A 14,856-nucleotide genomic window follows, 5' to 3' on the forward strand; every position below is an offset into this window, starting at 1 on the left:
CCTATTTAGTTGTATAATCACTGTTTCTAAAGAGCTGCCTCATATCTGTGTTGCATGGAGTCAACAAGCTTCTGGCACCTGTGAGGCCGTATTTGAGCTCCGAATAATTGGACTTTATTAATAATTGCTGTGCAATTTCTCTGCACTGCTCCAGAAAAAGCATGTTTGATGTCACCTAACAAGTTTCTTGTTTTTCTAGCAGACAGGGCTTTTGGCTCCATAATGTTTATCATGCTGGTCTGGAATCAGGATGCTGCTCAATCACTGCCAGGTTTGGGGTTGATGTCTACTTGAAACACTCATTTTAAAGTCATTAACTCATGCCATCATGCTTCACAATGTACTGTGGCTTGAACTGTCTGCGGTGCAGAGGCTCCACCAAAACAAGATCTTGCTTTCATCGGTTTATAAAACTCACACCGTTCCTCTCCACACCTGTCTGCGTGTTCTTTGGTAGATAATAAAGTGTTCGGCGCCTGTTTTTTTTCCACCACAGCACACTGACGTCTTCTCGTCATTTCAGCCTTCACTACTGACTGTAGGCCAGCACCCTGGAGCTGTTCCCTTTCCGAGTCATTGCAATTTTTAACAGTCAAAAAGAAAAGATGAGAGCATTCACTAAATATATAGTTTTGGAGTGACAATAAATTAGGAGATGAGTTCAAGTACATAACATTTAATAACAAATGACAGCATAGTGAGCATAATTTTCATCAGAAAAACTATTGCATGTTTGTACAGTTGTTTGAAACGATGAACTAAAAAAAACAAAAACAAACAAATCTCATCATCTCTTTCTAGCCTCATAAAAACAGTTCCTTTGTTTTATTCAGTGTCTTTATAGTGTCTGGTGAAAATGTGCTTTTCACACGGTTAGATGACCAAACAACACTCGATCTGATGTTTACGGTTATAATTTCCCATCTGGTTGTCGAAGAAGAAAGAAGCAGAGTAGATTTTCCTTATGTTTTCCACATGTGAGAGCTGCGTTTAATCCATCAACAAGCATAAGTACAAACAAACAAGACGAGGAGAAGAATCCATGTAAACAATAGAGCTGCAAGTCGAGGTCTTCAGATACAGACGGGCAGACACTGGGATGTGCATCTCAGGGCTCTATCATCACCTAAAGTGTTTCAGTGCTTTTCAATAATATCTCTTTATTTGGAAAAAAAGGAAAAATATAAAAAGGAGCAATATAAAAGCATTAAATTATTATATAAAATGTACATAAAATTCCCCTGCCAGAAACCTGCTCCTATTCCTGCAGCCTTCTCTGGCACGTCCTTCATCCTTTCCTCACCCCTCAGTTGGGTATGACGGAAGGATTTACGTTGACGATCACTTGGACCACATAGTCCTTCTGGATCTTGGCATCTTGGAGACGAGTCTTGTCCGTCAGAAGCTTCCCGGAGAAGAACCACCGCTGGCGGACCACCTCGATGTCCTCCTGTTTCTCCAGCTGCCTCTTCAGCACGGCGATGGAGTCCGTCAGGCTGGCCGTCAGACGCACGTCCTTCCCTAAAGCAGAAACGCGCCGTCTTAGACATTTAAACACCTCCAGCTGCAGTTCAGACCAGATGTTAACAGCAATTTTATGAAGGCACAACTTTTTTTTCCCCCTCACTGTCTGACATTAAATCAGACCAAACTTATTCTGTTTTAGCTCAGCTACGATTACCAAAAATAATTTCTATTTGATGAACTCTAGAATAACAAGATATAACATTTTAAATACTTAAAATTCATAAGATTACTTCCAATTCTTTAGTGTTTGTTATATTATGGCCAAACACTGACTACAGGTATGTCTCCAAATACTAATTGGTTGTTCCTTAGTGCATTTCCAAACTTTAATCTGTTTTTTTGTGTTGCTTTAGAGGTAATGACCTCTTCCTCAAAGAGTGGCCTTTCAGCCCATGTAAGTTACCAGCTTCATCTAGCGTTACCAGAAGCTTTTTAGCCTTTATTTTTTAGCCCCAAAACAAAGTCTCTCTACCTTTCTCCTTCCTAACGGCATGATGCCAGGATTTGCTCGTTGTTTGTGTTTTTGCTTGAACAGATGAACGCGGCACTTTCAGGCATCTGCAAATTGTACCCAAGGGTGAACCAAAGTTGCAGAAGTCCACAGTTGTCCTCCTGATATCTACCTACTTGGCTAAGTTCATCTGAATTTCCCAGGATGAAAGCAGCGTGTGAGATATGTTGCCTTAAAATGCATCCCCAGGTTTGCCTTAAGTTAACTCAAATGTTGTGGGTTAACCTAATGGATGCTTACAAAGCAATGACATCGTCGTTTGGTTTTTCCCAAATTGTTTATAGACATTCTTAAGAGAATGTAAATTCCTTATTTGAAAAAGTTATAAACAAAATTCTCTCTCCTTCATATTGTTCTAGTTTTTAGCATACAAACTAATTTGGCAAACCTAACCTAAAACAGGAAAAGTGAGTAAGTGAGTAAAAACGATTAAGTGTCTTTTTGGAAAACGTGTCCAAGGCGTTCGTTACCTGTCGATAATCGCACCCGCAGCTGGAACTCCTCTCTGCACACTGGAGCTTGAACTTGTTTTTGCGCGCTTTCAGACAGCTTGCTCTCGCCGGACGTTTCAGTGATGAGGTTGAGAGGCGGTGCTAAAGTGTACGCTGGGAGCTGGTAGCGGTTTCCCAGCTCATCATAGCTCTCCGTGAGAGATCCTGCAAAGGAGAGGACACCCAGACAATAAGCTTCCGCTGTCTGAAAACCTTCAATGATTAAAAAGTCTCCTCTGAGCGAGCATAATGTGCTTTATCCTCGGGCTCTACGTGCATCGGTCTGTTTCTAGAGGTCACGCAGCACTGTTACTATTACATAATTACTACAGCAGTAATATCTTACTAATCAGGCTTGGGATTTTCTGCTCTCTGGCATTGGGAGAGTTATCCCTATTCAACCAATGAGTTCCAGCATGTCTAAAGCTTTGGATTTGGGCAATGTTTTCACATGGGAAACTGACTGTGTGAATGTTTTGTACCGTGTGGCAGAGTGATGCAGGCTCCATCCACTATAGCCTGAGCCAGCTCCAGGTCATTGCACTCCAGAGCCAGGGCTGCCGCTCTGAGTGCGTCCCAGATCTCTTTCCGCCCGTCGAAGGCTGGAGCGGTATCCCAAAACTCATCTCTCTTGCTCCTCAGCTGGCCCTCCGTCATCGGGTACTCACTCTTCCATTTAGGACGCTCTTTCTTGAGAGGCTCATTGCGTGCTATATAAAAAATAAAAAAATAATCAAAAAGAAGGTTGTATTTAATCTGACCTAAAGTCTTAAATGCTCACAAAGAGGCTGTAAGCTACAATGCATCTTAGAGGGATTTGATACAAAAGAGCAACAGTAAGTAGTGCATGAGTAATGAAGTAGAAGCAAAGGGAGACATAGTTTGAAAAGTGTGACATTTATACAGTGTATATATATATATATATATATATATATATATATATATATATATATATATATACAAATGTGCCATCTTAGACATATATATATATAAAAATGTGCCATCTTAGACATTTAAACACCTGTCTAAGGTGTTTATATATATATATATATATATATATATATATATATATATATATATATATATATATATATATATATATATATATATATATATATATATATATATATATATATATATATATATATATATATATATATATATATATATATAAAGCAGTGTGTGTGTCTTCAATACCCCTAAATAAAGTCCAGTACAAACGACTACCTATAGGAGGCACCTGATTAGTAAAAAGTCCACCTGTCTGTAATTTAACCTTAGCATAAATCAAGCTGTACTGTTAAGGCCTCAGAGGTTTGGTACAGAACAGTAGAGAACAAACAAGGAAGAACAGGAAAAACAAGGAGCACAGCAGAGACGTTGGGGATAAAGCTGTGCAAAACATTCAAAGCATGGTTACTTTGTGACTCATTATCTAAATCTATGAACTTTCAACAGAGCAGTGTTCAATCCCTTAATGTGAAAATGAAAAGAGTATGGCACAACCGCAAACCCTCTGAGGCCAGTTGCAAAAAGAAAGCTGTTGCTGAAAGAAAGCCTCACGTTCTCCACAAGTATTTGCAATTTGCCACAAGCCAGGTAGCAAATATGTACCAAAATTGAACTGTTTGACTTGAATGTACAACACTACGTGTGGAGGAGAAATTAACTCTGCACATCATCCTGAACGCACCATCCGAAATGATGGGAGCTCCTGGAAGAAAACCTGTTTTAGGGTGAAAAGGACTTCTTCACAGACGCTCTCTGTCCTATTGAGCCATTTTGCAACAAGTAATAAGCAAAAAATCCAACAAATTTTTAAAATTCAACGTTGGTAGAGTCAAACCCAAAGAGCAAAATGTAACTCTACAAAGCATTCACTTGGAAAGTGATGAAAACAAACGGGCTTTCACAGAGAATCCCAATACAAATATGCACGTTTTTAGTACTAACGTGACAAAATAGTCAGTGGGGCTGAATACTTTTTTACGCACCATTGTACTTCTAAACAGGAATCTAAAGGTGCCATGAAGCAGTGAAGTAAAAAATGCTTATTATGGAGACATGGAGCTGCCATGTTGACCCACGCCATGGCTGATCTAAAGCTGCTAAGCTCTTTTCCATTACCTCTGGCACCGCTGAGCGTTAGGTAATGGTTTTGTTTTGTGTCCTGGACAGAGTTGTTTGTTGGAAGCTGTTGTTTCCAATAAGGAGAGCTTCACAGATATGCAATTTAGCTCTGGAGTGTTACATTAGCGCAACACAAGGGAGAGTAGAAAGCACTTTTTTGAAATGACACAGATAGGAGAATGTTTTAGGGGATCCAATAGCAACACTAAATGGGTCAAATACACTATAGAAATGCATTTAGTGTATACTTAGTCAAGCAAAAACAAGTCTAAGGTTATCTTAATAATATAAGCAATATAATATTCTGTAATCAGGTTTTTTGAGGTGCAATACCCAGAGAAAAAATCATGAATTGTTAATGCAACTTGTGCAGGAGTGCAACACCTGCATATAAAGCATATTTTCTTTACAGAATTACCCACAAAGGTCGCTTGATTCACTGCTAGAAGAAAATCAAACGTGTTATTTATAGCACCGTGGATTATTGCGGTGGCTAGTCACTGAGACTGTACAGTACATGTGCATGGACGCACACAGACACACGCCAATGGATTATGGGCTGTAATCAGGTTCCACATAACAGGATTTATCTGCCACTATCCCATTGGGCATTGAATAAAGAGATGAGCATCCTTTGACCAATGAAGAGCAGCAGCAAAAAAAAAAAAAAAAAAAAAATCACATTTCCACCATTTCCAACAGCAAATGCATAGAAACACAAACCCACAACGGGCTTGAAGAGAGAAAAAAAGTTTTTTAATCTGTGAATTTTTTTTTAAAAGCATGTTTCATCTTTTCTGAGTCGTTTTTACATTTGATGAGCGGAGTTTAAGACCTTACGTAACATTTATTTATGTAACACAGTACCCTCTAAATTCCCCAGTATGAAAAGCAAAGACAACGTTTGTGACACATGGGACAAAAACAGCTAGCAGAAATATGTACCAGCCTTGTCTATTCCTTTCTGTAAGCATGGGAAGAAATAAAGTTGTAACCCAGAGCAATAAATCCTTTAAACATAATTACTACATTTGATCTTAAAATGACAATAACTCTAAGACAACTGCTGCTTATTATTTAATTGAAAATCATAAATTGTATCAAAAACCTGTTTTAAATAAATGTGAATTTATTAAACTTGCATTATATTAAGTTGTCATATCAATGCTATGCGCCTAACTTGGGTATTTACTGCAGTTCCTATCCCAAAGAATGTAGTTTGATAAAGGCATCGTGCAGTTTTGACTTCTGATCAGGCAGCGTTATCCCAGGGTTAATTCTAATAAATCATTTAAACCATTCTGATATATATTGGTCATAAATATGTATCCGTATCTTTTATGTGGAGTTTAATTAAGTTAATGAGTCTAAAACAAAAATGGAACAAACTCCATATCATTTTACTGACTAATTGTCACATGGCAATTCTACAGAGAAGCAGGTTTAAAATTACTGAGGTAGTAAAAACTCTGCTCCTAGCTGAACAGTCAGCATTTTGTCAAAAACAAAAAATAGTACCAATGATCTATCTAGCAGCAAAACATATCAAGGTTCATTCATCATCACATTATCACTGTTTGCAATATTGCAAAAGGACTGCCTGGATGCAATATCTGGTATGATATCATATTTCAAAAGCCTTGCATGCAAATTCTAATTTCCAACAATATATTTGGCCTGTTGGATGCCCACGTAGTTTCATCGACTTACATACTAAAGCTCACAAAGAGCGTTGGGTACATCATGATGAAGACAAAGAAACAAAAGAGTCGAAATAAACAAAAATCTGATTTCGTCACTGAAGCCTTTTCAGCAATGGTATCAATAATACATGTTTCCTGAAAAAACGCAGCCCTGATTTTTGCTTTAGTTTATTTGAATTGATACAAAGTTGTAAAAACCTGTCAGGGACAGGCGTTACTATATAAAAGGCTGCAGTATACAGAAAAAAAGTCATCCCGCTCGCTGCTGGGCTACATCCATTAGGGCTCGAGGTCCCGAGATCATTTTTGACTTTGTCTCCTGAACTGCAAACCTATAACAGCATCTGAAATCCAACAAACTATGTTTTGATTTGTGTTTTCATCCTCTTTAAGTTAACAGTCCTGGAGGATGGCACCTATAACCCAACAAACCATAAAATAAAGTAATTTAATGCCACGGTCTGAATCACAAAAAAAATCATTTTTGGCTTTAAATTTGCTTGAATTAAATCATTTACAACTTCTTTTACTGGTATCTGTAGTTTTTGTATCATTATAAAAAAATATTTAAAACAAAAACAGATAAATCTTTATGCTCTTCTTGTTTTATTTTTAAGTGTTTTTCAATTTTTATATGGGGAAAGGTATGGTGAAAATAAAGGTTGCTTAAAGTTTCAATAGTCCTGCAGGTAGTTTTCAATATAAAAGATGAAAATGCTAAAAACACACCTATTTATGTCAGACTTATTAAACAACTGGGATTGACGTAACAGTTTTGCAACCATCATTCTAACACTTTAAATGAATAATCCACGAAAGCAGTGGCTGTTTTAATGCATAATCCCTCAAATTAAACAAACAGCTTGTTCACTGGCACAGTAAGAAGCATCACTTCAAATATATGCTAATTACATCAAGATCCACTTCCACATTTCTCTTTATTTAAAGCCATTTCACTTATTGTTGATTTTAATTTAATACAGCAGAACAGATGCAGCAATCAATCATGCAGATATTGGAATTGGCCAATTACCCCATGATCAGTTCTGATGAGTAATTGGCAGATTTATCTTTTCATATCCATTAACTTCATAAAAACTTGGACCTCCCTCTAGTTTCAGTCTGTCAGCATTGTCTTTAATGCCCTTTAGTTTAGCAGAATCTACACAAAGGTTTGGCTAACACGCGTTTATGCTTTAATGGGAATAATCTCATTTATTTAATGTTCTGTTTAAAACTAAATCTCTAAAAATAACCTGGAGTACATTCTCATCTTTTCTGTGTGTCTTAGTCAGAAATGGTGAAAAACGAGAGTCAACAGGTCTCAGAAGAAACTCAAAAATCGGTACTGGCCAGGAGAGGCCTGATCGGTGCGTTTTAATGCAAATCAATGAGCCCGAGAACAAAACTAACCTCAAAACCAGCTGCAACAACCACGTATAGTCCCTGAGTTCAACTTACTCACGTTAAAACAATCCCAAACAAGACCCATACTTACTTCTGAGTAAAATCTTTAAGGGTGCATTTGGAGCGTGATAGTAGTTGCATTCCCTGGAGTTAGGCACCCCCATCGCTGCTCTTTTATCTGAACTTTGCTGTAAATCAAGCCTCTGCTCATTAAAAAGTCCCCTCTCCAAAAAAAAAAGAGTCCCAGAGCTTGAAATCGACAAATGTAGCGAGTCCCCTTTCTGTGTCCACTGAGTAATGCCGATGCGCCTGATCTAGTTCAGCTCAAAGAGCCGACTGAGATTCTGAGCTCGTCTACCTGTTGTTACACTTCCCCAGTTGCTTTAAAACGCCACCGCCTTCTCCCGTTTTAACCCCTTCTACTTAAAAACACACAACCCCGCAAATACCAGCCGAGCAATTCATCGAAACGGGTTCCGTGCATTCAGAGAGTGAGCCAGGTGTCCTTGCAAGAAGGTAGCAGCTTTACACAAGAGGCTTAATCCTATCAGCTCTATTTAAAGACAGGATGGAAATACCCAAAGCCAACGTACTAAAGCTATTAACAGGCTATAAACCGTGGTCAGACCACTGCAGTCTGCCAGAAGGAGAAGCCGCTGTGCTACCAAGAAGTGGCACCATTCGCAGAACAAACACTTCCAGCACGCACCTGGCGTGTCCGCATTTGTTGAAAATCCAAGTTTGTGGATTCAGTTTCAAGAAATCTCAGCGTTTGTGCATATTTTATGCATGTTTCATGTCAGAAGACGAATGCGGCATCAAATGGGAAAACTTTCTGTCGCTGTTGCAGTTAAAGGTGCACAACACATTTCCCCTGCCCACCACACGGGCTGATATTTACAAAACACTGGATTAAAGGGCGGCAAAATAATCTGTGAGGTCATGGATGCAGATTAAATCCAGGCCTAAAAGACGAAGGCTTGGGAGGTTCAAGAGACGTTCGCAGACCGAAAACGACTTAAAGACACATCAACTGATAAGAAGCGCAGTATGAATTTAAAGGAGCACAAAGACGTTTTAATGCAATTTCTTTATAAAGGTCCGTGACTTTGAGGGTTAGTTTAAGGGCTGCAAAACATCAGGAAAATATGTGGTGCAATACTGTTTTCTCTCTGTACAGTCACTATTCATGAGCTTCGGCATCTCAGTCACAAAAAAACAGACCTCGGGTAATTGTAAATTGGGCAAATATGTTATCAATATGCGATACAGTATCCTACACTGTAAAACAAATCTGTTGTTTTTACTGAAAACCAGATCTCTTTTTGTACACTGCAAAAAGAGATCTGAAAATAAGTCAGATCTCAAAGAAATTAGTGTATTTGTCCTTGTTTTGAGCAGCAAAATTCGACTATTTGCCAACGGAATAAGATTTTTGCACTTAAAATAGTAACAATTCATCTCCATCATCTTATTTCAAGTGCAGTATATCTAATTATCTCATTTTAGGGGTAAAAATACCCATCCCATTGGCAAATAATCTTATTTAGCTGCTCAAATCAAGGAAAAATCCACAAATTTTAAGAAAACTTTACTTACTTTTAGTTCCCTTTTTGCAGGGTACATTTTACAGTGAAAATGTAAACCAGTTTACAGAACCACCTGTATATTTTACGTTATAAAACTGTGGACCGTTTGTTATCTTTACATGTATATTTACCAGCTACTTATTTTGTTAATTTTTTTCTGGCACTAGTGGCCCTTTTTATTGAAGGTAGAATCAATCCCCCCTCTCTGTCAGCCTACTTTCAATAAAAAGGCCAACTAGTGCCATAAAATCCTGCAAAATATAATAAAAAACTGCTGTTAAATATACATTTAAAGATTTAAAGATAACATGCAGTCCACTGTTTTATAATGTAAAATATACAGGTGGTTCTGTACACTGGTTTACATTTTCACTCTGTTTTTTACTGAAAATCTTTGGTAACCACAGCCGCCAAAGTTTTTCAGTAAAACAACAAATTTATTTTATTTCTGCAGCAAATGCTGCGTCCGAGCAGTCCTTTGCAATCATGTTGTTGCATGCACTGATATGGTGCAGACAACTGCGGTTTAATTTATCGTGCAGCTCTAGTTGTTAGATTTCTACGAGGTATGAACAGATTAAACAACTCCCTTAGATTTATCAAAATGACTGCTCATTTATTGTTTTTCAGCTGCTTAGTAAGAAAAACTCAAAAGGAAATGTGTGCAGAAGTGTCAAGTCGTGTAAACTCAATGAGTAAGTTAGTAATTTGGGTTTTCTGCTTGGTAAGCACTCAATAACAAACCTTATAGATAAGCATTACAGCTAACAAACACCTTTTCTAGTAACTTAAAGCAATGTTTTTTACGCTGTAGGACAATTAGCAATGGTGGTACAAGGGGTGCCAATAGTGGTACTCTAAGGAAATGTTACCATCATTGATTTACACGTATTATTGTTTCGCTGATTTTACATGTAAGTCAATGAACGAATAAACTGGTATGTTGTAATAATGAGCCCAAACAGCCATAAAATAAGTTGTTGCTGAAGCTGGTTGATCTCTGCATCAACAGAAGCTACTCAGAAGAGAAAATACTCAAAGTACGCTGCTGTGTTACTTCTAAAGCTGGGATTTGGATGTAGGAATAATATCACGGCCAACATAACTGCACTTCTGCAGCAGGTTTGGAAAAAGCAAATTATGTTTAAACTGGGTTTTTTTTGTGCAACTAGCTGGAAGTTTTAAGTGCATGGCAGCTATGGTGGATTTTGGGGTCATGGCTGGTAGGAAAAGCTTCTGATTTCAGAGGACCTCTATGTTAATTTTTCACCTTGGAAGTACATATCTACACTCAACCAGATGTACACGGCCAATGGATAAAACATGTTTGTTATAAGCCTTCTTGTTTGTATTTGCTTTTATGGCAAACCACAGGCTGTTACTCTCAAAGATTTACTTAATATTACAACTACGACATTTACTAAGGTTGTACTTGTTACACAGACCCTTGTACCAGTGGCTGATAGGTGTCTGAGGTATGTTCATTTTGCGCACTGATCTATAAAAGGCCCAGTGAACGCTGGAGATAGGCACCAGCACCCCCCGCGACCCCATTAGGGATTAAGCGGTTTGGAAAATGGATGGATGGATGGATGGATCTATAAAAGCAGCTGAAAGACTGAACGTAGACGATTGCATGTTTCTTCAAGTGTGATTGCTCCTCTTTACATTTTCAGCTTTTTTGCAGATAATTTGATGTTTTTTTTAAAAGCCGTAATGAAAGTTGTTCATCTTGAATCCTGTCATTTTTCTTGGAAAATGGAAGATGACAGGAACATGTTTCATAGCTCACTGATAATCACCAAAGAAATCTTTAGAGTTCTGGTACTTAACTTCATGGGTTACAGTTTCTTCTATTGCTAGATGAGGATACATTTCTTTTGGTAAAGATATAGGTAGCAATAAGAACCCGTTGTTGTGGGTGCCAACAAGAAATGATGAGTCACATGACTGAAAAAACTCATATGTTTGTACTTTTTTCCAATGGGAAACTGAATTATTTTACCCTTAAAATTTTTGATCCAGCTTTATTACAATCGCTGCTATTTATCATTATGCAAGCTCATGCGTTAAGTGAAGTGAAATTCTCAGAGTGTTTGAATAAATAAAAAATAAAAAAACAGCCAAAGATTCTAACTTAATTTGCATATAACTTGATTAGATTTTATTGTTTTGTCTAAATACAGTTTAACAAAGGTTTCGCCTGTCAGGCCTTCCTTCAAGTAAGAGAAAAAGTCACAGGCAAATCAAACACTACAGGCCTCACCATTGTTATACAGCTTACCCAGAAAGAAATTTTAAACTTGTCCCCAACTGAATGCTGACGACTCGTGTTGCTTGATGTTGTATAACAGTAAGAGCTTCAGCGGTATAAAAATGTTCTTTAAATCCGAGAAGCCCTACGTCATCATAACGCAGAGATCTTTAATCTTAGTTGCAGCATAATCCTGCAGAATTAAATATGCATTAGCAAGTGCATTACCCCTGGTTCCAGATCACAGTAAAGTAAGCCTCTGAATGTGTTCCAGGTTCTTACCTCCACGTTTTTTGCTCCTTGTGGAGCCATGGGCACTCCCTTGTCCATCCATCCTGCTCCTCCCCACACAGCCTCCCATCACTGTCACTGTGGCCCAGAACAGGGAGAAGGATGTAAGCACTTAGATCATGGTTGCTGTATTTTCCAAATATAGATGCCGTATGTGGGGCTTACAAATGCGAGACAAGAGCGCATGAAACGCGTAATGATCTTGGGCTAAAATGACAGCTCAGCACCGCTTGTTCCTGTGAGGTCAGACAAGCTGCTGTGTTTATGTCACGTGTAGTGCCAGCTGATGGGCACACGCGCCTCAACAGCATCACGCCTGCACGCTTCGCATCATCACTCATTCACAGTTTTAAAAGAGAAAACTCGCTTTAATTCCCCTGAAACTGCTGTCTTAAATCAGGAGATGCGCGTTTAATTCGTTCAAAGTGTTTTAGAGAGACTGTCTGTTTAAGAGTTGTGGAGACGAAAAGGAATCCTACCTGAAATCCAGTCTGCTAAATTATGCATCCGTCTGCAGTTTGCTTGCCACATCCGAACTTGTTGCCAAAAACAGAAGTTTATCGCCGGATCGGGACGTGACGGATCAGCGGGAGCTGCAAGCCCAGCGGGGCGAGAGACACGCAAAACCGTGGGGGGGCTACGCGAGTGCGCGTCCGCGCTGCTCCGGAGGCGCGCTGGGCTCACCGAGAGTCTGGAGCGAGAAAATGTTTTCCAAAATTTTTACTTTTCCCTTTACAAGAACAAACAAAACCCCGATTTTTTTTTCTAGATGAAACTACGGCGAGCCCACACGGCGAATCCGTTTCCGATCTAAGCAACTCGATCTAACAAGAGAATTCATTAATGCTTTAAAGCCCTCCACGCATGCGTAAAATACGCTCAGCGTCACAGCGGAAACGGAGACGGGGCTCCTTCAGATTAACGGACTCGTTTACCAAAAGAAAATCAAAGGTTTTCACCTCCTAACCTTGGCTCAGGTGGAGGAATCTGATGAAGGGTCGACAATTAAATCAGGCACTCACTGCAAAAAGAGAACTAAAAATAAGAAAAATGTTCTTGAAATGAATGTGTTTGCCATTGATTTGAGCAGGTAAATAAGATTATTTGCCAATGGAATAAGATCTTTGCACTTAAAATATAACTAATTCATCTCCATCATCTTATTGCAAGTGCAGTATATCTAATTATCTTATTTTAGGGGTAGGCAAATAATCTCATTTCTCATTTACCTGCTCAAATCAAGGGCAAATACATTTATTTCAAGAAAATTTTACTTATTTTTAGTTCTCTTTTTGCAGTGCTCTATAAATAAATAAACCTTTATGAAAAAGTGGCAAAGAGTAAATGATGACTGAAAGAAAGCCGCAAAATCTTTTAAAAAGAAGCCGCGTTTAACACGTGCCACAAACCGTGCAAGGGACGCAGCGAACAAAGAAGATGCACTTGTCAGATGAGAACAAAAGTGACATTTTGCTACACATGAAACGCTCTGTGTGGCATTAAACATGACACCGGACCCTCAAAACACCTTGCCTATGATGAATGGTGGTGGTGGCATCATCATATGTGGATGCCTGCAGTGACAGCCAGGTCAAAGCATGCAGCATGGCCTAATCCTATTTGTAAAATTAGAGAGAAGTTAGAAAAGTTTGGCTCTAGTTTCTGTTGGTTTACCACATTAAATCCCATAATATTTAAGGGCTAATAATAATTTTGCAGACTCGTTTTTCTATTAAAACAGGAAGTTCTTATTTTACTCTCAGCTCTACATTCGCCCATAAATGCTCAAAACAAGACAGTGAATTTAAAGGTTCCATGCACGTCATGCGATGTACTAGTGTCCTGTATATGTCAATATCTGACATGTCCAGGAAGTACTTAATGCATTGTCAGCTAAACATGGACTACCTCCAGTTTATCTTACATTTTCAGGGAAAATTTAACTTGCATTTAAATTTAAACAGGCTTACGTTGTATCTTGCACCGGGAACAGAGTAACCCCCACCAACTTCACCCTTGGCACCCTCGCTCAGTCAGCTCAGTGGAGCTTATCTAGTGCTTCACTTAAAAGTGTTTGATCACTGAGGTAGTACAAGGTCCTGTAAGGAGCGCGTGCGGCGAGTAAAGATGGAAACACCTGACTCTATAAATATCACTAGCGGTTGGATAATGAGGGGGTTAGCTGGACGGTTTAGGTCTCTGTGGTCAGGCACACACATGGTGGCTACATGAGAAAAATGTGACTACTTGTTCAGTAAGCTGTAGCAAGTCTGAGCTAAATAAATAAATAAAATAAAGTCAACTTTTAACTTCAGGTAGTTGCTCATAACATCAAAAGTACAAAAAAAGATCAGAACAAAAAACAAAGGGAGAGGGGGGGTTGTGAGGGAGGGTTAATATTGCCAAAGGCCAAGTTTATTTATGGCCAAGTTTATTGCTTAAAACACTGACATCTGCTGGAAGATCCCAACATCCCGTGCAGTTAAAAAGCAGGAGGGGGGGGGCAGATTTGATAGGCAGGATGACGGACGGTTAGAATCTGCCTGAAATCATCCTCTAATCTTTATCTTGACCTCACGTTCCTCTTTTAAAACCAAGGCCAGCACCTTTTTCTATGAGTCCGAGCCCCGAATACATGATTTACAAGCTCAAATCCAATTATGTTTTTTTTTGCCTGCAAAAGAAAGGCCCGTAGGAAGGTTTAACGAACATCTGACTCGGAATAAGAGCTACCGTATTTCACAGCTGATCTCCGTGACATAATGAACGAATCAAATCCAGCGTGCATCTCATGTAATCTCCCCTCATACGAGCAGCTTGTTTGGCTCTCTGTCAGAAACGGTGACGCAACTGATGGGCTGCAATTTATCTGCTTAGCATAGCGACGCGGAAGGGAAATAAAAACAAAAAGAAAGTTACCAAAAAAAAACAAAAAAACAAGCAAAATTGTAAA

At 38.8% G+C, this 14,856-nt stretch overlaps 1 protein-coding gene across 2 annotated transcripts; it reads right to left on the bottom strand.

Moving 5' to 3' along the window:
- Nucleotides 1-660: 660 nt before the first annotated feature.
- Nucleotides 661-12,772, bottom strand: ubtd1a (ubiquitin domain containing 1a). 2 transcript variants are annotated; one of them, XM_036126727.1, is made up of 5 exons: nucleotides 12,383-12,772; nucleotides 11,895-11,981; nucleotides 3,012-3,239; nucleotides 2,509-2,694; nucleotides 661-1,521 (listed from the first exon to the last, which is right to left on the bottom strand). In XM_036126727.1, the coding sequence occupies exons 1-5, from the start codon at nucleotides 12,432-12,434 to the stop codon at nucleotides 1,307-1,309; spliced, it is 768 nt and encodes a 255-aa protein (XP_035982620.1). In that variant the 5' UTR covers nucleotides 12,435-12,772; the 3' UTR covers nucleotides 661-1,306. The 2 variants fall into 2 exon arrangements, with proteins under 2 accessions (XP_035982620.1, XP_035982621.1); XM_036126728.1 differs by lacking the exons at nucleotides 11,895-11,981; nucleotides 12,383-12,772 and adding an exon at nucleotides 7,861-8,304.
- Between the last annotated feature and the right edge of the window lie 2,084 nt (nucleotides 12,773-14,856).

The sequence above is a fragment of the Fundulus heteroclitus genome, chromosome 22 (assembly GCF_011125445.2).
Source record: "Fundulus heteroclitus isolate FHET01 chromosome 22, MU-UCD_Fhet_4.1, whole genome shotgun sequence".
Classification (NCBI taxonomy): domain Eukaryota; kingdom Metazoa; phylum Chordata; class Actinopteri; order Cyprinodontiformes; family Fundulidae; genus Fundulus; species Fundulus heteroclitus.

What these genes read in the sequence shown, in the direction of transcription:
- ubtd1a (XM_036126727.1), bottom strand. Translation starts at nt 12,434, where the DNA reads ATGTGGCAAGCAAACTGCAGACGGATGCATAATTTAGCAGACTGGATT. An exon ending in TTTAGCAGACTGGATTTCAG is followed by an intron (nt 11,982 to 12,382) that starts GTAGGATTCCTT and finishes TCTGGGCCACAG; the next exon opens with TGACAGTGATGGGAGGCTGT. An exon ending in GCGGGTGCGATTATCGACAG is followed by an intron (nt 1,522 to 2,508) that starts GTAACGAACGCC and finishes TTTCTGCTTTAG; the next exon opens with GGAAGGACGTGCGTCTGACG.